Here is a 22,893-nt window from a genome sequence, read left to right as displayed (position 1 = left end):
TCACAGACCAGGGCTCACACAGACAGGCACAAACGAAACCTCAAAGAAAACATCTATATCAGGTCAAGAATTTAATAGTTGCGCAAAGTCAGCTCAAACATCAACAGAACACAAAAGTGATCTAACATTGTGAGACAAACATGTCCAAGTTCATAAACAAGACGCTTTGACAATTCACGGTTTCCCTGGATACATGCGCCTCCACTCGGGTGTTCTGGGTTTAAGCAGAAGCACTAGGTGCGTCGGTCATTTCCTGTTCAACCGGTGTTTTCTGAACAGGGTAGTAGTGGTAGTGCAGCTCCCCGACATCATCTCCAGAAAGCTTCTTCCAACCATCAGGGCCAACGTGATAAACTGCAATTCAAAAGGTATTGTCAGCCACAGCCCACCCATATTTAAAAAGATCAGAGTGAATTTTACTTGACAAAAATCTTTAACAATGCAACATAGGAAGGCAATGCCAGAAGGGGGTACTGAGAACAAATGCAGCGGCATAAATCCATGAAGACAACCTTCAGGTTTGCTACGAGCTACAAATGATTGTTTCTACAAGAACTGAAATTACCATGCCAACAAGAAATAAATAAGGCGCTCAGCGTAATAGAAAATTACAAGGGGGCCGAAGGTCTAGTTCAGATAAGCTATTAAGTTTTTTACCCTTGAAACCTAGCAAGAGAAGAAGTAAACATGTCCAAAATCCAAATCGTAACAAAAAACATAACAGTCTGGTAGATATATCATAGCTCTTCAGTGTTAATTATAGATATGTTAGATGCAACATAAGATCTCATGCGCTAATTGGACTTCTACACAATATGTTTGCAATCTCAGATAATTTATTTTCGTTATTGGCAAAATAGCAAAAAAGAGATTATCTAATGTCACTAGCCAGATTAACTATGGTGACAAATGTGCCATAAAATGAAAATAAACACCATGAAGTAGGCTAAAACATACCGCTAACACAACCACCACTTGCTGCATCACGGAATGTTGCCCCATAAATAGCCCGTCGTGCTAACTCACCAGCTTCCTCGACGGACATGTTGAAGCGGTAACTGAAAGGTGGAGGCAAACACATTATTCAACTCATAATTAATAAGAAAACACAACAAAGCAACACATCAGATTTTACAAGGAGCCTACCCTTCGTCCAAGATACCATAAGCATAGAGGGAACCAGAGCCAACAGAGAACCTGTTTCCCACTAGCCTTGCACCCTCACTGTCAACATAGTACAAGCCAGGACCCTAGATCGAAAGAAGAATCATTAAAGTTTGAGAATAAGAGAAGAGCCATCAAGCATATGTCATATAGCCTAAAGAAACTGAAGGTGTCACCAAAACCAACAACTCACCTTCTCATCCCATCCAGCAATCATTGTACCGATTGACAGTCCCATCCCGCGATATGAATAAAGGATATTGGCCAACAGTTTGGAAGCACCAGCAATAGAGATCCTTCGCTTGTTTGAAAGCTCATGGAGCCGGCACTGAAAATCAGAACCTATATTAGCCCCACTCGCAAAGGTGTAATGCGAGAGATAACAATTAAGAGGAAGAGAAAATCTGACCTTGTTTCCAAGGTTCCTATGCCAAAATTGGCAATCTGCGGCGCCTCCAGCCATCGTTCCCAGCATGTAGGGATTTATTTCAATAATTTTCCTCACAGTTTGCGAAGCTGCATAAAAAAAGAAATCAGAGACCATTACAGTCTGATATCACAGAATGAACATCAATACAAATTTTCTGAACTAAAAGAACCCGAATTGTCTTTGTCCAAATCGCACCAAACACTAATTGGTAAGAATTGAGCTTTTTCAATGCATACAATCCATTACATGCCTAGAGCATCAGATAAACATACTTGTGCCCAATTGGTATTAAGCAAAAGTAAACCATTGTTTTCCACCAAAATTCCAGTCCATCTCTACATTACCTTGATCATGCTACCAACAAAATAATCCTAACACATAAACACTATTCCATTGGTACTTCCTACAACCAAGTAGAGACATAACATAATCTAGTGTTTCTAGATAGCCTACACAATGGTGCAAACAAACATATTACGCCATTCTCTGGTTGAGCATGAACATCAGTTCCGAACACCCTTACTCTATTTCTTTGAGATTAGAGCAATAAGCAACTATAGTGAATTACACAGGATACCCAAAAAAAAAACATACCCAGCTGATACTACAAATCCCGCATAAAAATCACAATTTTTTCCAATCCCACTAACAAAAAGGTACGCAGCCCTAACCGGTGAGACAAAACCTTGAAATTCCGCATAAAGATCTAAACTTTCCGGCCATCCACACCACAGATTCAGCCCCGCCGGAAAACCCTAACCGGCCCCAACACCGCAAGTCCGTGAAAACTCACATATGTAGCCGCCCATGCTGGCCCTGGAGTCAGCGGCGACGATGACGCCCTTGTCGAAGATGAAGGCGAGCGTGGTCGTCCCCTTCTTATTCTTCACCATATCCTTGGTCGCCGCCTGGAACCCGTCGAACTGCGCGGGGGGCAAAAGGCAAACCAAGGTTCAGAACCAACGAATCTGGCAGATCGCGGAGAACGCCCCTTCGCGGAGGAGATCGAAGGTAGGGAAGAAGAGGGAAGGTGGGATCGAGTGCTCACGTCGGCGCAGGTGGGGAGCACCATGGACGGCACGTCGGGGGCCTCCGCGGAGAAGTACATGCCATCGCCGTCGTCGCCGCAGGGGACGGCGAAGTTGGTCTCGAGCGCTGACATGTCCAGCTTCATGGCCATGGCGTCGCCGGCGGTGTGCGCTGCGGGGGAGAGAGGCGGAGGCGGATGAACCGAGTGAGGCCTTTTCAGGTTTCGATTTCACCCTTTTCTTTCTTGCGTTATAAGAAGAAGAAGAACCCGAGCTTGCCGTGCGGGCTGCCGGTGCTGCAGAATTTGTAGAGGGTTGGGTAAGGCGGGCCTTTGGGCCGATCGGTGTCCGAGTTGGATCTGACTGAGCTCGAATCTGTATGTTGTGCGGTTCGGAAAAATCGGCCCGGTTCGCTTGCGAATTAGACAATCGCGTTTTCTTTTCCCAGGACAATACATATAGCATAAAATAAAGTAAAATTTGATAATTCCAGGTTCCAGCCAACAGCCCTTCAGTTAGCAGGGGTATTCGTATTTTCGACCTGTCAGCAGCAAGATTGCTACAGTGGTTTCATTAATCTCAGGATATCTCAGAGATGCTTATAGGAGGTAGGAGGCAATTGGGCAAACATGGGAGTGTATACTATATTTCGATTTTTTTTTATAATTTCACACGAGGGTAGTCTTTATTGAAATATAATTCCAACATGTAAAATTGAAAGCCTTAGATTGAATACTATCGTGAGAAAACAGTCGAGAGGTCAAAATTCGAAGTAGCATCTTAGAACCACTTGGAATTTGGAACTGGAAACACCTGAACAAAGAGGCCATAGAGATGGCGTTCCCAGTTTTTCCCCCCCTGAAACTAACACAGTAGTAAAAGCTCCATTTTCAGCTGACATCTCTTGTCCTATTTCTTCTTTTTTTTTGTTTTTTAAGTGCTAATAAGAACTGCAATTCTATCTCGAAACCAATAACTCTGGAACATTTTGGTCCTTTCTTGAGGCTAAATAACGCTCTACTCGAGCTTCTTGGGCAGCACGCATACATGTTTCAGGATTGAAACTCGGTACAGATGACAAAAGCAAGTCACACGGTCTAAGAAATCTAAGAAGTTGGACTTCTCTTCATGAATTCTTTCTTTCTTTATTTACATAGGAAAATGCTGCTGCTTTCTCACAGAGATGATTGGTGTGCACATCTCTTCCACCTCCCAAGCTTCTCGCAGCCCTAAAAACCGTGTAAATGATCAGGTAAATGAAGCATGTGACCATAGTTGCACAAGATTATAGATATAGAGCGCAGAGGCTGGTTGAATAGCTGTTCAGGCACTAAGCATGTGATGCATTGGCCAAGCCATGACGACTAGGAAACATGGAGCGCCTTTGCATAAGATAACTTAATGAGAAAGCAACGTGTACCTTCCGTGGTTTAATGGCTAGCTCATTGTCTTCCATAAGAACAGCCCTGAATCCCAACGGTTCCAGTACCTTCTGATAGCTTAAGTTTCATAAAGCATACTCATCAACACAATAGTGAAGAAGAATGCTACGGGTTTTTTATATAAAATAAAGCAGTCATGATACTGAGAAAATACAAACGTTTTAAACTGTAAATTAATCATTCCATGATGGCTAGGCGATAAATATTCTTACTCAGCAACTGTATTGTTGTATGGTGGTCCTCCCTCTTGATCACTTATCTGTAATGAATCTGTGTAAGAATTTGGTGAACAGTGCAATGGAATACCATTCAAAGAAGCAAATAGAATTCAAGCATGTAAGCAGACTAATTTTTGTATCCAGTGCTATAATACTTGTATTCAACTTTTCCATGTTTCTGTTTTGTCTTTCCTATTAGAGTAACGACACTGGATGGAAAAAACATATCAAGACAAAGAGGTTTTACAACTTTTATTATGTCTTTGTCCAGTACCAATCACTTGAGCTAATGCTCACAAAATACAACATGTTCATAGAAGTCCTGAATCACATGGCATGAGGATGAGAAAACCATAGTGCCGGGTTGCCTTTGGGTACTTGTGAAGTGTCAAGCACTAAGGTCTGGCTAATTAGGCAAAATACCCGCTCTGATTTACACCAATCTATCGACAATGCACCGTCTTTCCTCATTTTCCCCATTGCCCATCCTCATTTTCCCCATTGCCCATCAATACGGATTCTAAAACCCCATATTCTATTCATTACCTTCAGAATGTGTTGGCCTAAAATGATCTTTTCCATTAACCACACCCACAAAGGCAGCTTGGGGTACATATTTATAGCCAACCTTGGGTAGGTGGCTTACAAGCTAAACAAAGCATCTAAAGAGCATCTAAAGCAGTAATTGGTGATAAGGTGCACGTAGGCACGAACCACCCACGGATACAAGTGCACACAGGCACTACTAATACATTATTCTATCACCATCAAGACTTAACTCTAACATTCTCCCCCTAAGTCCTGGATGGCAAACGAACCATCCCAAGTTTGGTTCAGAGTTCTTGGAACTTGACTCTTCCTGAGTGTTGATGTAGTTGCCTTGACGCTCCCTTCCTCCAAGCAGCCACTTCATGGAAGACAGGGTTCTTCGCCAGGGCTTGAGCGGACTTGCTATCTGGCATCTATCTACATCGCGGTGCGCCAGGCCGCATATCCCTCAGCCTCAGCGAAGGAGCGACACTCGCCGTCGTCGCACATCAGGTGAAGCACGGCTTCGAGGTCGTGAGGCACCCGTCCCGGCATCGGTTGGTCGCCAAGAATGTCCGCCATGGTGCGGTACCGCAGTGGCTCACCATCGTGGTACGCGTCGACGCGGTCCTTGTCGTGAGGGAGCGGAGTGGCAAACTCCACCGAGCGGGGCTCATCGTGAGTCGGTGTTGACGAAGAAGTGCTCGGAGGAGTGGCCGTCGGTGCTAGAGTATGTGGCATGGCCGGCTGTGGTGGTAGCCGTGGACAGCTCGCCGCACCCGGAGGAGTACTCACTGGAGTCGGTGGAGGACTCGCTGGCGCTGGTGAAGAGCTCGCCATAGTCGGTGGAGACCCGGGGACTGGGGTAGGCACGCTTGGCGAAGAAGAGCTGCTCACTCCCCCATCTCCCTCAAAGTGGACGTAGTCGCTGTACGTCGAAGTCGAGCCGCCGTCCACCATCTTACCCCGCACCATCTCCTTGGTGCCGAGCTGTGCCATCTCCGCGTAGAGGACGTAGAGGTTGTTCTTCCCCCTATCCACCTTGGCAAGGAGGCGGCAGCGTCGATCCCAGATGCGGAGCACTCCGCTGTCAATCTCCACGCGCGACCCGTTCTCATCCAGCTACCCGAGGCTGATCATCGAGTTCTTCAACGCGGGAATGTAGTAGACACCGGTGAGGAGCCGATGCTCGCCAGTCTTGGCGACAAGGATGACGGAGCCGACGCCCTTGATCTCCACAGTCGAAGAGTCGCCGAATTTGATGGAGCCACGCACGTCAACGTTCAAGTCGGAGAAGTACTCCCGGCGCCCGATCATGTACTCATGGGGTGTGTGGCACCACTATCCAGGAACCAGCCATCGATCTTGTCGTCGCTGGTACTGTCGCCGAGGGAGACATGTGCGCACGGCTCGTCGAGGTGGAGGAGAGCCGTCGTGGCCGGTGCCGCATGAAGAAGCTTGATGGTCCCGTGAGCCAGGAACAGAGCCGGCTCCTCCTCCTCCTCCTCCTCCTCCTCCGCAGCCTGCGCAACGTGGGCCTGGCCGCGCCTCGGCTGGCGGCACTCCCTGGCCCAGTGGCCAGTCCTGCCACAGTTGTGGCAGGTGTCGTCTCGTGCAGCCTCGCGCTCGCCGGCGGCAGCACCCTCGGCGCCTCCTTGCGCCTTGCGTGGCAAGCCGCACTTGCGGCCGCCTGTCGAGGAAGAAGACTCCCCCTTCTTCCGCTCCTTCTAGCGGGCGAGCCACCTCTCCTCAGTGAGGTGCAGCTAACCACCAATGGTGACCCCAGAAGAAGGCTCGTCACGGTCGTCGACCACCTTGAGCCGCCCCGTCAGCTCCTCGATCGACAACGCTGAGAGGTCGAACAGCGTCTCGATGGAGATGGCGAGCTGCGAGTACTTCTTCGGAACAACGCATAGAAACTACGCAACGGCTTTCTCCTCGTTGATCTCGTTGTCACCGTACCGCTCCAGCCACTGCATCAAGCTGGAGAGGCGGATGGTGAAGTCGTCGACGTCCTCGCCCGGCTTGAAAGCCAGACGATCCCACTCCTGCCGAAGCTTCTGCAGAGTGGACTTGCGGGCGTGGTCGCTACCGACTCGGGCCGAAGCGATAGCGTCCCAAGCGGCCTTGGCAGTCTTCTTCCTGGAGAGGTTGGCCACCATCTCCATCGGGACCGCGGCGAGCAGCGCCTTGAGCGCTCACGGGTCCTCGTGGCTGTCGACGTCGCCGTACTGGACCGCGTCCACATCTCCCGCACCTGGAGCTTCACCTTCAACACCGAGGACCACTCCGTGTAGTTGGTCTTCGTCAACATCGACCACTGCATGTAGCCGACGGACTCTCGGATGATGGTCTTCACGACCCTTGGGGGTCGGTGCCCAGAGCCGAGGTCGGAGTCGTGCTCAGCATCCGGGCCGCGACGCGGGTCCTGGACCCACCGATGCACATTCGTGTCCCGCTGCCTTGCTGCATCCTAAGGCTCGGGACGGCCGCCCTGCAACCCGGCATCGGCAGCTAGCACCCCGCGCCCGCCGCCCTACGCCGCGTGCCTCCGCTCCTCCGCGTCGCGCCGCGCGATCTCACACGTTGCCTCTGCCTCCTCACGCAGCCGGTACGCCTCCAGATGTCGCTGGGTAGCAGCAGCCGCTGCCGCCTGTGCCTCCTCGTTGGCGAGACGGGCTGCCTCGGCTGCGCGCACCGCCGCGGTCTCCATGGCCGCCGCGCGCTGGCCGAGCCGTAGCCGCCTCCCGCCCTCTACTTCTTCTCCTCGCGTGCCGTAGCCACACGTCGTGCCTGGTGCCGCTCCACCGCTGCCTCCTCCTCGGCCGCCATGCGCCGCTCCTCCTCCTCGGCCGCCACCTTGCGGCACCGCACGCTGCTCGTGGCTGAGCGGTGGGAGGTGCGGGAGGAAGTACAGGAGGAGGCCCTGGAGAGGGTCGGGAGCGCCGGCACCACGCCGGCCGGTGGGTCCCTAATACATTATTCTACCACAGGCACTACTAATACATTATTCTATCACTATCAGGACTTAACTCTAACAGAATGTATCTTATCAACAATGACTGCTGTGGAGATCATATTGTGATGCTGGAAAGACGGAAAGAGCTAACAACACAACCTTCTATGACTAAAATAGATATAACATAGAAGTTAATTAAGAGTAAATCAGATGGTTGAAACTTTAAAGTGCAGTTTGAATAATAAAGCATCACATGATTTGTACAATGGGAGCTTCATGCAAAAGAAAAAAAACAAATCTCAGAGACTATGTCCTCACCAGATAAATCAAAGTGAGAAGCTCTCCATCAGGTTTTAGAAGCCGATTAACTGTCTCTGCCCAAGCCACCCTCAAGCTCGGGTCAAGTGCACAAAAGAACCTGCACACATAGATACAAGCGATCTGAGCTGCCATCAAAGTAACAAACTGACAAGATAAACTGAAACCTACGTGTAATCAAATATAAGGTCGAATTGTTCGCTTGGTATCCACTTGAAGAAATCTTCAGCCAGAAAAGTAAAATAATCTGCATTGGGCAAAGAGGATGACCACTGTACACAAATGGAGAAGATAAGCAGACATATTATCTAAGTCAGCATCATAAAGGGTCTTGCCTACAATCAGAAGACAGTTTTTAAGAAAAAGGTATAGTAGAAAAGCTGTATTCCAGTTGTGATTGTTGGAATAATGTAATTTTGTTTGAAAATGAACTCAACATCAATTATCCAAAGAGTGGTCCAATTGCCAAGCCCATTATGATCAATATTGAGTAAGAATTTACAATTTCAGAAGTTCATAATGAAAAAAAAAGATAATGTCATGAGCCCTTAACAGCAAAACCATAAAGTTTGAACATGTATGTTATCTTTTGTGATTAACATTATTTTAAAAAACTAGCCTGTGGCATATATCAAACAAAACTACTTGAAACATAAGAAGAAACTAGGTAAGGTATCAAGCTCTTGCTAAGCTACTAATCATCAGCATACCTGCTTAGCCTTCTTAATAGCCAAATCAGAAACGTCCAAACCGACAACAAATCGTTCAGGGCATGCCAGAGCAACCACATCGTATCCCTGTTATACAGAAGCACCTCAATCTGGGAAGAGAAATTCGATAACATGGTATCACATTGAAAAATCTAAGTTCCAACTTGTACAATGTTATTATAATGGCCAGAAAAGTGGGTTTCCTACTTATAGTATTATCATGCACTTTTAGATTTCTAAAATGGTCCACAGTGCAGTACACTGTCACAGATACAATCTTCAATCAAAAGGTTAATATTGCCGTTCTCAACGCATGCCAGCTCTCAATGATGATGAAGGACAAATGGAGAAAAGTAAGCAAGTTCTACAGAAGGTGTGCCAGGGAGAAAGTAATAGTCTGGTTTTAGTGAATTTTGGTTATTTGGGAGAAAATGGGAGGAAAGCAGCAATATCTGGGGGAGTCACTAGATAAAAGAACGAGATAATTTACCATTCCACATCCAGGAACCAAAGCTCTTCCTTTCGGGAGTGTCCCTGATCTAACAAGATGTTCTATGACTGGTGTTGGCTTTCCCAAATCCCACGGGGTCACACCAAACTCCCAGGACTTCTCCCACCCATCTGACGAACAATAATTTAGAAAAGGCGATTCAGAATCAGCAAATTCACATGATAAAAAATACAAGGCACAAAGTAGATGCAAAGAACATGAAATTTAACAAAGAAAGCATAAGCCATAATGTGCCCGGCTGGCAATTTTATCTGCCGACAACCTAATCTGTGACTAGTAACTGTCTAAGCGTACTCATTAGAAATGGCAACCCTTGCTCTATGGGGAGATATCATTCTCTGCTTGATCAGCAATGCCGCAATGGTTTCAGTCTTTCAGGATACAAATTTGCATTATAGAGTATAAACACAGACAGCGTCTCCAAGCACCCCAACTATTGATTTGCTGACCTACCTCGGCTTTTTCGTGCTTCAACTCTGAGATAACTAGAGTTTCAGCTCCTATAATGCACTCACAGCTGGATTCTGCTCAAGTGATGCCCCTGTAGCAGCACTGGAGAATCCCCAACAGCTCGACCACACCAGCGTTTGTTCGTTTCCAATGTTAGGTGATTGCTTTGCTTCTTCCAAGCTCCAACTACTAACGAAACGAGAAACCCCCAACCACACGGCACAGCCGCACAGCCCACTCCACCGATCAAGCACCCACGCACGGACGCACATGCCCAGCCACCCCTCGTACAGGCAACCCAAACCAAACGGAACCAGACGCCAGCAATCACACCTCCCAAATCCATCTCCCCCAACCCGCAACAACCGGCACGAGAGAGACGATTCGTCACCACCCTCCCTCACCTGCCGCGTCGCCGGTGAAGAGCTCCCGCAGCCTCCCCACCTTCGGGTTCTCGCCGGGATCCCTCCTGCCGCCCGCCGCCGCCGACGACCCCATCCCCCGCCGCGGCCGCGCGCGCGACGCCAACCAGCGCACGGGCTCGCCTACGCGAGACAGCGCTCGCATATGGCTGGCTCCACCGCAGCAGAGACGGAAACAAGAGGGAGGGGGAAATGATTTTATTTCTTCTATGAAGAAAATATTTCTATACGGATAGGATAAGATAATTATTATACGGATAAATAAAAAGAAAAAGAAAAGAAAAGAAAAGAGAGAGAGAGAGAGCTGTCGAGTATATCACTTCGCTGTGCAGCTTCTCGTGTGCCTCGTCCCCACTCCCTCCACCCGCCGCAGGCCATATCCCCCCTCTCTTCCCTCCCCCCAACTGCCCCCCTGCCCGCAAGGGAAAGGAAAAAAAAGAGTGGGGCGGGCTCGACGACTTTGCCGGACGCGGCGGCGCATCCCCCATCCCATCCCATCGCCGCGTCGCATGGCGGAGGACGACGCGGCGGCCGCGGCGGGGTCCCCAATCCTGGACCTGCCGGAGCCGCTGCTGCTCCACATCCTGGGCTTCCTCACCGACCCCCGGTCGCGGCACCGCGCCGCGCTGGCGTGCCACCGGCTCCTGTCGGCGGAGCGGGCGACCCGCGCCGCGCTGTCTCTGCGCGGGGACCCCCGGTCGCCCACGTTCCTCCTGCTCGGGCCCGCGTTCTGCTTCCCGGCGCTGGAGCGGCTCGACCTCTCGCTGGTGTCGCCGTGGGGCCACCCGTTCCTCTCCGAAGCGGCGCCGGCCGCCGACGGCCCGGCGCCGACCTCCACGGAGGAGGAGGTCGCTCAGCAGAACGCCTTCATCGCGGAGCACCTCGCCAACTGCTTCCCGGCCGTGTCCTCGCTCGCCGTCTACTGCCGGGACCCCACCACGCTCGACAGCATCACCCCGCAGTGGCGGGGCCGCCTCCGCAGCGTCAAGCTCGTGCGCTGGCACCAGCGCCCGCCCGGCCTCGACGCCGGCGCGGATCTCGAGCCGCTGCTCCGGGACTGCCCCGCGCTCAGGGCGCTCGATCTCTCCGAGTTCTACTGCTGGACGGAGGACATCGGCCCAGCGCTCGCGGCGCACCCTGCCGCCGCCGCCGCGCTCACCGAGCTCGACCTCGGCCTGGCGGGCGCCACGGACGGGTTCCACGCCGCCGAGCTAGGGGCCATCGCCGGATCCTGCCCCAGCCTCCGGAAGCTCGTGGCGCCATGTGTTTTCAACCCACGGTACGTTGACTTCGTCGGCGACGAGGCGCTCCTCGCCATCGCCACCAGGTGCTCCAAGCTCACGGTCTTGCGGCTTCGGGAACCGTTCGAGCCGGCATCCACCAGCCAAGGGGAGGACGTGGCCATTACCGTGGCAGGGCTTGTCTCCTTCTTTGCTGCACTCCCTGCGCTGGAGGATTTCACGCTTGACCTGCGGCATAATGTGCTGGAGACAGCGCCAGCGATGGAGGCGCTTGCCCGCAGATGCCCGCGGATCAAGTTCTTGACGCTGGGGGGCTTCCAGGGGTTGTGCAAGGCATCATGGCTGCATCTCGACGGCGTTGCGGTGTGCGGTTCGCTGGAGTCGCTATGCATCAAGCGTTGTCTGGATCTCACCGACGCCAGCCTTGCAGCAATCGGCCGTGGGTGTGGGAGGCTTGCTAAGTTCGCCATCCATGGCTGCGATCTTGTGACATCAGCTGGGATCAGGAGGCTAGCAATGGCGCTTCGGCCCACAATCAAGGAAGTAAGCATCTTGCACTGCCGGCTTCTGGACACAGCAACATGCCTCACTGCTCTGAGTCCGATCCGAGATCGCATTGAGAGACTTGAGCTCAACTGTGTCTGGAGGGAAGTTGAACAACCCGAAAGCGTAGCCAATGGCACAACCGGATGCAACCATGAGGATGATGATCTGGGTGAAGTGTCATATGAGTCTGCATCAAAGAAATGTAGGTACATGGAGTTGGATGATCTAGTCAGCTGGGAGATGCTCCGTTCACTCTCCCTCTGGTTCCCTGCTGGTGAGCTACTCTCCCCGCTCATTTCTGCTGGGCTTGATAGCTGCCCTGTGCTAGAGGAGATCTCAATTAAGGTGGAGGGTGATTGCCGGACATGTGCACGACCTGGCCCTCGAGTTTTTTTCGGCCTGAGTGATCTTGCAGGCTTCCCAGTTCTGGCCAAGATGAAACTGGATCTGAGTGAGGCAGTTGGTTATGCCCTCACTGCACCAGCAGGGCAGATGGATCTTTCTCTGTGGGAGCGATTTTATTTGCAAGGTATTGATTCACTAATTACTTTGTATGAGCTTGATTATTGGCCTCCCCAAGACAAGGAAGTGAACCAACGCAGCCTGACACTGCCCGCTGTGGGACTACTCCAGCGCTGCATCGGACTCAGGAAGCTCTTCGTTCATGGCACCACACATGCTCATTTCCTGAGCTTCTTCTTGATGATGCCAAATTTGAGGGACATGCAGTTACGGGAGGACTACTATCCGGCACCAGAGAATGATATGATGATCACGGAAATGCGAGCCGAATCTTGGCTTCGATTTGAGATGCAGCTGAACAGCCGGCTAGTTGAAGATTAATGTTGAATGTGAGAGCATCGTCAAATGAATACTGAGGTGCTTATTTGAGATGGGACTGAACGAGGTGGAGTTGATTTGGGATGGTGCTGATCGATGGATGAGTTGCTTGTGAATCTTGTGATCACGGCAGTAGTAAGGACAGCTGGTGTAGTGCTATTGAGGAGAGTAGAAGACGATGCTTTGACCGTGCGGAAAATAAAGGTGGTCTTCTCTAGTTGCATTTTTTTCTAATAATGTGTGTAATAAGAGATTTGGGGGCAGAATTCAGATATTTGCAGGAGGTGAGACGATAAACTAGTATTTGAGGAAATTTTGCAAGGAGTGAGAATTTTCCCCTTTTTTGAGCTGAGGTTAGTTGAACACCGGCACGATAGATTGGAATTGTTCCTGTGAGCTGTAACAATGTAGCTCTGTAAAAAGAATAAAAGAAATGTCACTCAGTCATCTTCCTTATGCTCTAGTTTTGCTTGCGGTGCTACCCTGAATAGAAAATTGATGGTGGTTGTGATCACATCCAAATAGAAAATGGAAGTTGATCGCATCCAAAATTGATGAGTGGCCATTATGCAAGAAACATGGCAACTTGATCCATGCACATGTAACAATGATCTTTTTCTGTTAACTATTTCCTTCCCTTTTTTCCAGCCCCTGCACAGGTTTGGCAAGTTGGCAGCCTGGCTTTCCAAGCCAAGCAGCTAGGTTCTGCAAGATACTACTGCTGCCTATTGGCATGATCAAGCATGAGGAGAGTGCTACCAGTATCAAGCATGACAAATTCCTACCCCCTTTATTCAAAAACAAAAACCACACCCGCGTGACCAAAACCCGTTACTATTCTCATATGACAGAATACCCTTTTTCCTTCATGCAGACACAAAAAAAAAAGTTTTTTTTCCTAATTTTCAAGCAAGCAGACCATCATAGCAGTTTCCCTGCCAATTTGCCGGTTTTTTCTCCAAGGAGCCGTCGCTTTGCCTGGCGCTCACTTGCCGCATGGATATGGCGAGAAGGACGCGCCGAACCCGAACAAGATCGGCATCCGAGCACGGCCAAAGATCTCGCCACTACCACAACAAAGCCGGCCGATTGGGGTTGGTTTATCCAGCGCGATCGCAGCGGGGTCTCGTCGGGGACAAATCCGGGCGATTCGGGTGGCCGTGGCGCCCCCGGCCTCTTGCCCTAATCGATGAGCAGGGGCAGGCAGGGGCGAGGCCGCCGCTAGTGCCTTTCGGTTCAGCCGCAGCTGGAGCCTGGACGGATGGAATTGGAACGGAATGGAATGCTACTGCACAAGCTAAAAAGGCAGGCAGCTCCTGGCCTCTAGAAGGAGCAGATTAGGTAGAGCACAAGCTGCAGAAGCTTCCTCCTCGACCTCTCCCCTCGCGCCACGTCGCGGCCTGTGGCTCGCGTAGTTCCCGGGGTGACAGGGACACACGGTTGCAAGAACGCGTCCATCATCCACCGTTTTTTCTCTCGGAGTTTTGAGTTCTCAGATCCCAAATTCCTTCTCAAATTCTCAGAATGTTTTTCTCAGAATGTACTGACTGGTAACTTCGAAAGTGGTGAAAAAGAATGAGTTGCTACACTGATGCATTTCACCTTTTCGACATCTCTGAAAGAGCACTTGCTAACTTTGGCGTGCTGAATTCTTCTCTTACCTGCTTGCTGATGCGGATGGAAAAATCCCGGGGAAGGTTGCGGTTCCTTCTCCCGCGGTTTACGGACGCCTTCACGAGAAAGCCGCCGCTCGCGCGTCTTTCTGCCATTCGCTAGTAGTAGCATGCTCGGTTGGTACAAGCATCAGTATTCTTCTATTTTCGCCTTGCGTGGAAATTAAAGCTTTGCTCTTTCTTATTAGGTCAGATGCTTGGGTTACGTTTCAGACGACGACGATGCCAAATTGCAGTGATCTCGAGCAAGATAAGGCCCGGATGGACTGCAAGTGCAAAGCTTATCCCGTGTATAAAACAAAGAGTATAGCTCGGTACGGAGGAGCCGGGTTGTCAACAATTCCAGCTGCGTGCGTATGCACGCGATTTCTCGACCAACTTCGCTGATTGATCGACCGATCGATCGCGTGGAAATGGCACGTCTGGATCCCATAATCCTGAGCCCGATCGACTGACGAATCCTGGCACGGTCACGGTCTGTCACTCCCCGTATTTTAATGGAGAACACCGTATCCTGACGAGGCCTAAGCCTGAGTGGGGCATGACACGGCATCTCTTTGCGTCGTCGTTGCAACAAGTCCCCGGCGCCTCGCTCGCCAAGTGCTGGGCGGTGCAGATCGAGTGCAGCGGCTGAAACGACGTGCGCGCGGGCTGCTGGACACTGGTGGCGCTTGTAGTGGGGATTAACAGCGGCATACAAGGTGACACATGACCACGTGTGCTGTTGAGTACGTCCAGAGGCGGCTGATTATTCCGCTTGCAACTTGGCCAAGTGCACGTTTTGTTTATGAAGATAATAAAGGGGCGGCGTCGCCCGTAATGACGTTTTGTTTATTCAAAAGCCAAATGGAAGTCTATATGCACTGGTGTCTTGTCTCACACCTCGGAACATTGTTTAGTAGCATGTCCTCTTTGGATCGAGTAATCCAGTTTTCGTCTATGAATAGTTGTTTGTTCATGAGATTTTTAGCCTTCTTACTACTCAAGAGATCCTTTTTTATTAGATTATTTTGCTGATCAATTGAATTTGTGAATGTGTTGCACAAGGGAAAAAAAATGTGACTTAAGGAGGAGCATGATTCGGATCATCTAATAAGGAGGTAGACTTTTCCTTACAGTCTCGAAAACGCGCGTGTTGAAAAGAAGAAAAAAAAGGAAAATGCACGTGTCTAAGGGTGCGTTTGGTTGCGAGGACGAAGTGGGACGGGACGGGACGATCCCACTTCGTCCCGCGTTTGGTTGGAGGACAGGTGGGACGGGGACATCCCTACGAGGGAATATACCCTCCAGATGCGGGATGCCCCCGTCCCACCAAAACGAGCGGACGGGGGCATCCCACTTCACCCCCGTCACGCGCCGTCTGTCCACGCGGGCGGGCGCGGGCGAGCGGGCGGCGGCAGGCGGGCGCGGGCGGGCGCGGGCGGTGGCCGGCGGGCGAGCGGGCGCGGGCGGGCGCGGCCGGCGGGCGAGCGGGCGCGGGCGGCGGCCGGCGGGCGAGCGGGCGCGGGCGGGCGCGGGCGGCGGCCGGCGGGCGAGCGGGCGCGGCCGGCGGGCGGGCGGGCGCGGCCGGCGGCCGGCGGGCGAGCGGGCGCGAGCGGCGGTCGGCGAGCGGGCGCGGGCGGCGGCCGGCGGGCGAGCGGGCGCGGCCGGCGGGCGCGGGCGGCAGCCGGCGGGCGCGAGCTCCACCGCGGCCGGCCGGTGGAGGAAGAAAATACCTGTTAGTATGACAGGTGGGTCCCACGAACGGTGTTAACAGGAGAAGAAAACGGTGCTCGTCCCGTCTATAGCGATCTCTCCAACCAAACAAAAAATGGGATCATCCCATCCCATTCAACCAAACAAGAAATGGGATCATCCCATCCCGAAAAACTGGAACGGGACCGTCCCGTTCTACATTGTCTCCCAACCAAACGCACCCTAAGAATCTCTTGCCATTCCTGCTCCTCACCATTTCCGATCCATATACCCGTTCATCACAGGGAATTTTAAGGAAATACTAAAAAGAAAGAAAAGATCCAGAGCAACAAGCTCTTGGTGACCACCAGAGCATATTCAGTATGCACACGATCTCAAAACGTGAGCAGCTGGGCACGGCGAAAATCCGGGAGCCGCTGTGTGATCCGCGAAGCCGTGGCGCATCGCACTCGCTCACAAACTCACAAGTCACAGGGAGGAGCACTGCAGCTACGTGGCCCCACCGCCGATAGCACCAACGGGAGCAGTGGGTGGGGCCACGCGCAACGGATATACTCCTGTGCACACGCTGCAAAAAGACAAGCGATATCGAGCGCCCAGAGCGTATGCAATGCAAGAAAGATCTGGAGGCGGGGGGGCGGTCGGCGTCAGCGGCTCCGGGCCACGAGTCCGGCGGAGGTGGCTGGCGCGGGATCGGCCGTCGACGCCGTGGTCCGGCGCGTCGATGCCGATCGAGCCCGACTGGCAGCGGCGGCCCTGCTGGTGGTGGTGGCGACGGTGGGCACGGGGCACCGGACCCGACAGCGACGGGGAACTGCGTGCGCCGGGACGAGACAGGTCACGGACTCGGATGCTGCTGGGTTTGGGCTGGCTAGCTAGCTGTTTCGATGCGTGGCGGCGTGCATGGACCTGGCGAACGTACTGTAGCATGAACCTACGGATGTACAGCTTCCATCGATTGGCTGTATGATTAAGGGAAGAACCTGAAACTTTCCTGTATGGTGATTTGGTCTAATCGATCAGGTGGGCCCACACGACGCACTATTCGCTTAAACAACCGTACCGAGATCCTCATCCTCCACGCCGCCGGCCGGTCACGGTCGTCACAGCCGGCCGACGTGGCAGATCACATCCCCTCCACTCCACGCCACCCGTCCACGGCCGTCGCTTTCTTCGTCAGCTCTCGCCAGCGAGCTGAGAAAGATGTCATGTGCGTGCATGCCCGGTAACTCTACCGGGTGTGAGCAGCTCCAGTGTTGCCCCAAAATCGAGTTCCAGCAAAAAAAAATCGAACTGACCACACTGTGGTTGCCGACCTTTGCGTGTCAGAACAGAAATCGAACTCCAGTATAGAGTTCGACCTCAACGGAATAAAATAGCACATCGGGCTGATGGTCGTTGCCTTCACCCACCGAGCGAAGGAAGGACGCGGAGGTGCCGGCTTGCGGCGACAGGGGTGACCAGCAGGAGTAGAACAGCATGGACTGCAGATCCGCCGCCGCACTGGCAATCGCCACCACACCAACCGCTAACCTCCGTCTTCCCTCGGCGCCGGCAACATCGTCATCGGCGGACGCCAGGTGCTTGAGCATGAGAACCGTCGCCTGCTCAAGCAACCAGTCAGCCCGCAACTCCTCGGCTGCTATCGCATACCCTTGCCGAACTCTCGAGGCGGGCGGGCGGCCATCCACGTCATGTACGCTGGTCTGCATGAGCACCAAGCGCGAGCCCCCACGAGTACCGTGAAGGACCCGATTTGCTTGGATCTGCAGCGGCTCCACCTGATCTGCTCTTCTCCATGGTCTAATTTCTTGATCCATCAATGGACTTGGGGGAATAGAGAGGAGAAAGGAAGGGGATCGAGACACACGGGCGGAGGCGCGCGACAGGTCCAACACTTCGCGGGAGGAGGAAGACGCCGCTGTGAGCATGTGATTGAGAAATTTTTTACTCGTGTGTGGCCCCAACGAACCGGTGTTTACACAGCAGGGAGCGAACGCTAGTTGCAGTGGTGGAACTGAGGGGGGGCTGGCGGGGGCCAAGGCCTCCCCTCAACACCCTTGACAATTGCCAGTCCACACTCAGATCAAAAATTGTAGGGATTAAGTTTTAGCATCCTGGCAATTGTTGCCCAGTACCCAACAATGTACGTACGCACTTAGACGCCTGTTCACGTCACATGACGTTTCATTTCAATCTTGCGACGCACCGATGCCGCCTCGCCCAACGCCCGATCGCCTTCCGTCTGCGGTCGGAATCTTGCACTGCCATTGCGCCATGGACAACGAGCAAGCTGGTGGCCATGGTGGTGTGGTTGCAATGGAGGGCAATATCACAGCGATCCTCCTACTTCTTATGTTTCTCCTTCAACTCAAACCAATGTAACCAAGCTCTATTTCCCTAAACCATATTGGTACATCTCCTAAATTATTTTCAATTTTATTTCTTGTCTCATAATATCATATGATTTTCCGATGAAACTAGGCCAAAGCCTTATTCTTACTCTACCATTTCAACTGCAACTACATAGCACACATTTTCTGCAATAAAATTAGTTAAGACTAGGCTATGAAACAAAATACAGGATGGATTTTTAAGAGATTGCTTGCTACTCTATATTGAGAGTGAGATTGCAATGAAGGTGTTGACGCCAGACTTTGACACGTATGGAATCGGCGTCAAGAAGGGAGAGAATTAGCTGATGCGGCAAGGCACGGGAGTCACGATTGGGAATCGGCCGATTGGTGCTACAGTTGGAGATCGGCCGATTGGTGCTGCAATGTTTCGACGAATGGAGTTGATGGAGATCGGCCGATTGAGAGGCTGGAGCAGTTGGGCCAATATAGGCTTAAAGTGGATTATGAAGATAAAAGGGGATCGGCCCACGGGGGCGCGGCGATCAACTCCGATACGAGCTACGCTTGTAAATATTCGTTTTTGTTTAAAATTAGAGATAGAATCCTAGTCGGTTAAGAGATTGGTTGTAACAGGCTATAAATAGCCATCTTTAGAGATCTGTAATCATCATCAAAACAATACAACAATCTACTATTTCCTCGCACTTTACTTTCGAGTGGGCGACTTCGCCAGTACTTTTCCTCTTTTCACGAGTTCGTACGGGTTGGCGGGGCTGCATCAATTCGATCATTCTGTAAGTTCCGCTTATCGAGTAATATCTAAGCTTTAACTTCGGGCGCATCGCTGTCGTTTTGTTTAGATTTATTCATCAGTTATCGATATTTGCTAGAATTCTAGATTTTACCTGTTGTTCTAGTTTTATCACCAGTTATCCAGCTTGGAGTTAGAGCTTTCGGCTTACTTATATTTTGTTGCTTAATCTACCACTTTTTGCATAGCCGATTAGATCTGTTCCTAGTGTTGCTACTGTAGTGTTGTTTAGTTTACTCTAGCAGTTTTCTTCACCAACGTTACTTGGTAATCGGCTGTATTATAGCCGATTTCTTTATTATAGCGAATCGGCCGATTCGCTGATAAGCTCCCTTGAGATCGGAACCTTAGCCGATCGCAACCTCTGGGATCTGACACGTTTCTTTCCTTGCCAATCAACAGGTCAGATTGGCTGGCACGCCGCGCGAACCGCACCAGGGCGATCACCCGAACAGGAGTTAAGCAGATTCTCCCGGGTCGTGTGTCCGACGCTAGAGATTCAATCAGCTGATCTTTAGCGCCAACACACTTTTGGCACGCTCGGTGGGACCAATACAACCACTACCATGTCGAAAGCTGCCGAAATCTCTGAAGGCAACGTCATCGAGGTGACGAAAGCAGACCTCAAGGACGACCAGAAGGAAGAGTTGGAGAAGCAAATTGCACAGTACCGGAAGACGTGCTTACAATCCTTCAGTCGTACCAGGAGCGGGGAAACTGTTAGGAAAGCTCCTTTTCCAACTCCCCGCCAGATTACAATCGCCGAGGACTCGGGCAAGATGTCCGAGATGGTTCAACAATCTGTCTACCAAGTTTTCATCGATCAATCCCAGTGATAACTAATACGGTATACAATGCCATCATCAGCTCCCTAGCCAATGGCGTGTCTCAAGGATACTAGGGGCCAGCGTACGCCCCACCTATCACAGCCCCGGTCAGGAGTTCTCCAAGTGTACCCTACTCGGCTCCTCGGCCGATCCAAGGTCAGCCTGGAGGATCTAGCGCTCCTTTGTCGTCAATGCATCTGGGATACAACGGCGCACCATACCTTCAGTCGCATGCGCCGCGTCTACCCACTCCATAGTCACTTGGGCCGACTTGGAGAAGCTGTTCCACAAATACTTCTACGCGGGGGTGCATGAGATGAAACTCTCAGATCTGACCAACCTCAAACAAAGGAGTGATGAGCCGGTGTCCATATACGTGCAGAGGTTCAGGGAAGTCAGGAACAAATGTTACACCCTAGTCCTGACCGATGCACAGTTGGCCGATATAGCCTTCCAAGGTCTCCTGCCTCACATCAAAGAAAAATATGCTTCACAGGAATTCGAGAGCCTGAGTCAAATCGTACATCGACTGTCTGGCCAGGAAGTACGCCCCTTTGACCCACGAAGAAATTTCCAGAAGAAGGTGGTATACTTAGAAGGATCCGAGTCTGAAGAGGATGCAGAAATCGGCCTGGCAGAGTGGGTTAAAGGAAAGAAGCCGATATCGTGTCCGTTTGGGAAAAAGGAACCAGAGGCATTCGGTTTCGACACGTCAAAGGCCGATAAAATTTTCGATCTACTCCTCCAAGAAGGACAAATCAAGCTCTCACCATACCATATGATCCCATCGGCCGAGCGGCTAAAGAAGATGAAGTACTGCAAGTGGCATAATGCCACCTCCCATGACACGAACGAATGCAAAATCTTCCGACAGCAAATACAATCGGCCATTGAGCAAGGCAGACTCAAATTCAAGGTCCCGACAAAGCCAACAAAGCCGATGAAGATCGATCAGCATCCCTTCCCCACCAACATGGTTGATACGGGAAGAAACGCACCCCAGACCAAGGTGCTGACATCGGAATCGGCTAAAAAGAGCGGCGCCGTGGACCCCAGGCATCAAGCTACGCCTGAAGATGTCAAAGGGAAGAGACGGATGGATGATGAAGGCGAAGGATCAGGAGAGCCACGCAGGCCCATCACCTCCCAATTTTTACTCAATAAATATCAGCGGCAACAAGAAAATTCAAGATTCCGGGAAGAGATGATGCGACGACATGAAGATCACTGGCGATGCCCGTTCTTCATCCACTGCTGGGAGAGTAACCTTAGGTTGCCGTCGGCCGACAATTGCCCAGAATGCAATGGCCCATATCGCAACAATCGGCCATTTAGAAGATCCCGCTCCAGAGATGAAAGGCCAGAGCTGATCAGCAGAAACTGGCGTGAGCAAGAAGATCGACGCCTTTCAGTATGTGATTGGCTGGGGGGCAGAAGTGACCAATATGATCGGCCGGAAGACAGGCGCGAGCGATATGACAGGCCGGGGGGCAGGACCAATCGGCACGACCGACCCGAAGACAGAGTCAGCGCACATGATCGGCTGGAGGAGATGGCCGATGCTCGGGTATCAGACGAGAATCCCTTGGGACGGGAACCAGAATGGGAACGCGCCAAACCATCGGCTAAACCAGTAAACCCCAGGTGGTGCCCTGACAGATTGACCAAATCTCAAAAAAGAAGAATCCAGCATCTCCGCCAATGGGAACAACAGGAAGAAGAGCAACAACAGATGATGGACAAGAAAAACGACAGGCCTCGAGTTTGGCGCCCCAAAAGCATTGTTCCTCAAAGGACATGTCAACGGCCGACCTGTCACCAGGCTACTAGTAGATGGAGGCGCTGCAGTCAACATCATGCCGTACGCCATGTTCCGGAAGTTGGGAAAAGGCGATGATGATTTGACCAAGACGGACATGATGCTCAAAGACTTCGAAGGTAACGTGTCCCCTGCCCGCGACGCGCTCTGCGTCGACCTCACCATCGGCAGTAAGACTCTTCCCACCACTTTCTTTATTATCAATGGCAAAGGGTCCTACAACATGTTACTCGGCCGAGACTGGATACACGCAAATTGCTGCATCCCGTCTACAATACATCAGTGCCTCGTACAATGGGTTGGCGACAATATCGAAATAGTTACCGCCGATTCCGCGTACAGTGTCGCGGTGGCCGATACACAGCAATGGAGCTGCGAGCATGTCAGGTGCATATCCGGGAGAACTTGGGACACCGATTTCCTGAAAGTGTCTGATTTTGGCCTACAGCCGATCCGAGCAGTCAGCTCTGAAGATTCAGATTAAATGGATCAATTCGTCCGAGAAGACGGGAAGCTAGGGCTTTGGTTTACGTCGACCGACTCGTTAGAGATGATAGATTTAGGCGATGGCACCAAGCCAAGGCCGACGTACATTAGTGCTAATTTGGATCCGGAATACAAATGTAAATTGACAGATTTATTAAAAGAGTTTAAAGATTGCTTTGCTTGGGAATATCATGAGATGCCCAGATTAGATCGGTCCATTGTCGAACACCGGCTGCCCATAAAGCCGGGATATCGGCCATATCACCAACCTGCACGGCGATGTAACCCTAAAATCCTACCCGATATAAAAGTCGAAATCACAAGGCTGATTGAAGCGAAATTTATTCGGCAATGCCGTTATGCCGAGTGGATCTCCAACATTGTGCCCGTATACAAGAAAAACGGGAAGCTACGCGTG

The 22,893-nt window shown here is 51.4% G+C and overlaps 3 protein-coding genes across 3 annotated transcripts; 1 reads left to right on the top strand and 2 right to left on the bottom strand.

Moving 5' to 3' along the window:
• Positions 1–25: 25 nt before the first annotated feature.
• Positions 26–2,891, bottom strand: LOC101775395 (proteasome subunit beta type-5-A). The gene is made up of 7 exons (XM_004964763.3): positions 2,643–2,891; positions 2,388–2,517; positions 1,574–1,680; positions 1,358–1,492; positions 1,147–1,250; positions 958–1,058; positions 26–354 (listed from the first exon to the last, which is right to left on the bottom strand). Exons 1-7 carry the CDS (start codon positions 2,772–2,774, stop codon positions 221–223), a joined length of 843 nt encoding a protein of 280 aa, XP_004964820.1. The 5' UTR covers positions 2,775–2,891; the 3' UTR covers positions 26–220.
• Positions 2,892–3,509: 618 nt separating this feature from the next.
• Positions 3,510–10,481, bottom strand: LOC101774721 (probable thiol methyltransferase 2). Its single transcript, XM_004964761.4, has 8 exons — positions 10,163–10,481; positions 9,288–9,418; positions 8,798–8,884; positions 8,259–8,359; positions 8,088–8,187; positions 4,277–4,323; positions 4,043–4,121; positions 3,510–3,851 (listed from the first exon to the last, which is right to left on the bottom strand). Exons 1-8 carry the CDS (start codon positions 10,323–10,325, stop codon positions 3,798–3,800), a joined length of 762 nt encoding a protein of 253 aa, XP_004964818.1. The 5' UTR covers positions 10,326–10,481; the 3' UTR covers positions 3,510–3,797.
• A 76-nt stretch (positions 10,482–10,557) lies between these two features.
• LOC101774314 (F-box/LRR-repeat MAX2 homolog) lies at positions 10,558–13,268 on the top strand. Its single transcript, XM_004964760.3, has one exon. It carries the CDS (start codon positions 10,690–10,692, stop codon positions 12,808–12,810), a length of 2,121 nt encoding a protein of 706 aa, XP_004964817.1. The 5' UTR covers positions 10,558–10,689; the 3' UTR covers positions 12,811–13,268.
• The last annotated feature ends 9,625 nt before the right edge of the window (positions 13,269–22,893 follow it).

The sequence above is a fragment of the Setaria italica genome, chromosome IV, assembly GCF_000263155.2.
Source record: "Setaria italica strain Yugu1 chromosome IV, Setaria_italica_v2.0, whole genome shotgun sequence".
NCBI lineage: Eukaryota > Viridiplantae > Streptophyta > Magnoliopsida > Poales > Poaceae > Setaria > Setaria italica.
Note: the sequence above shows the minus strand (reverse complement) of the source record. Positions and strands in the feature narration are given on the sequence as shown.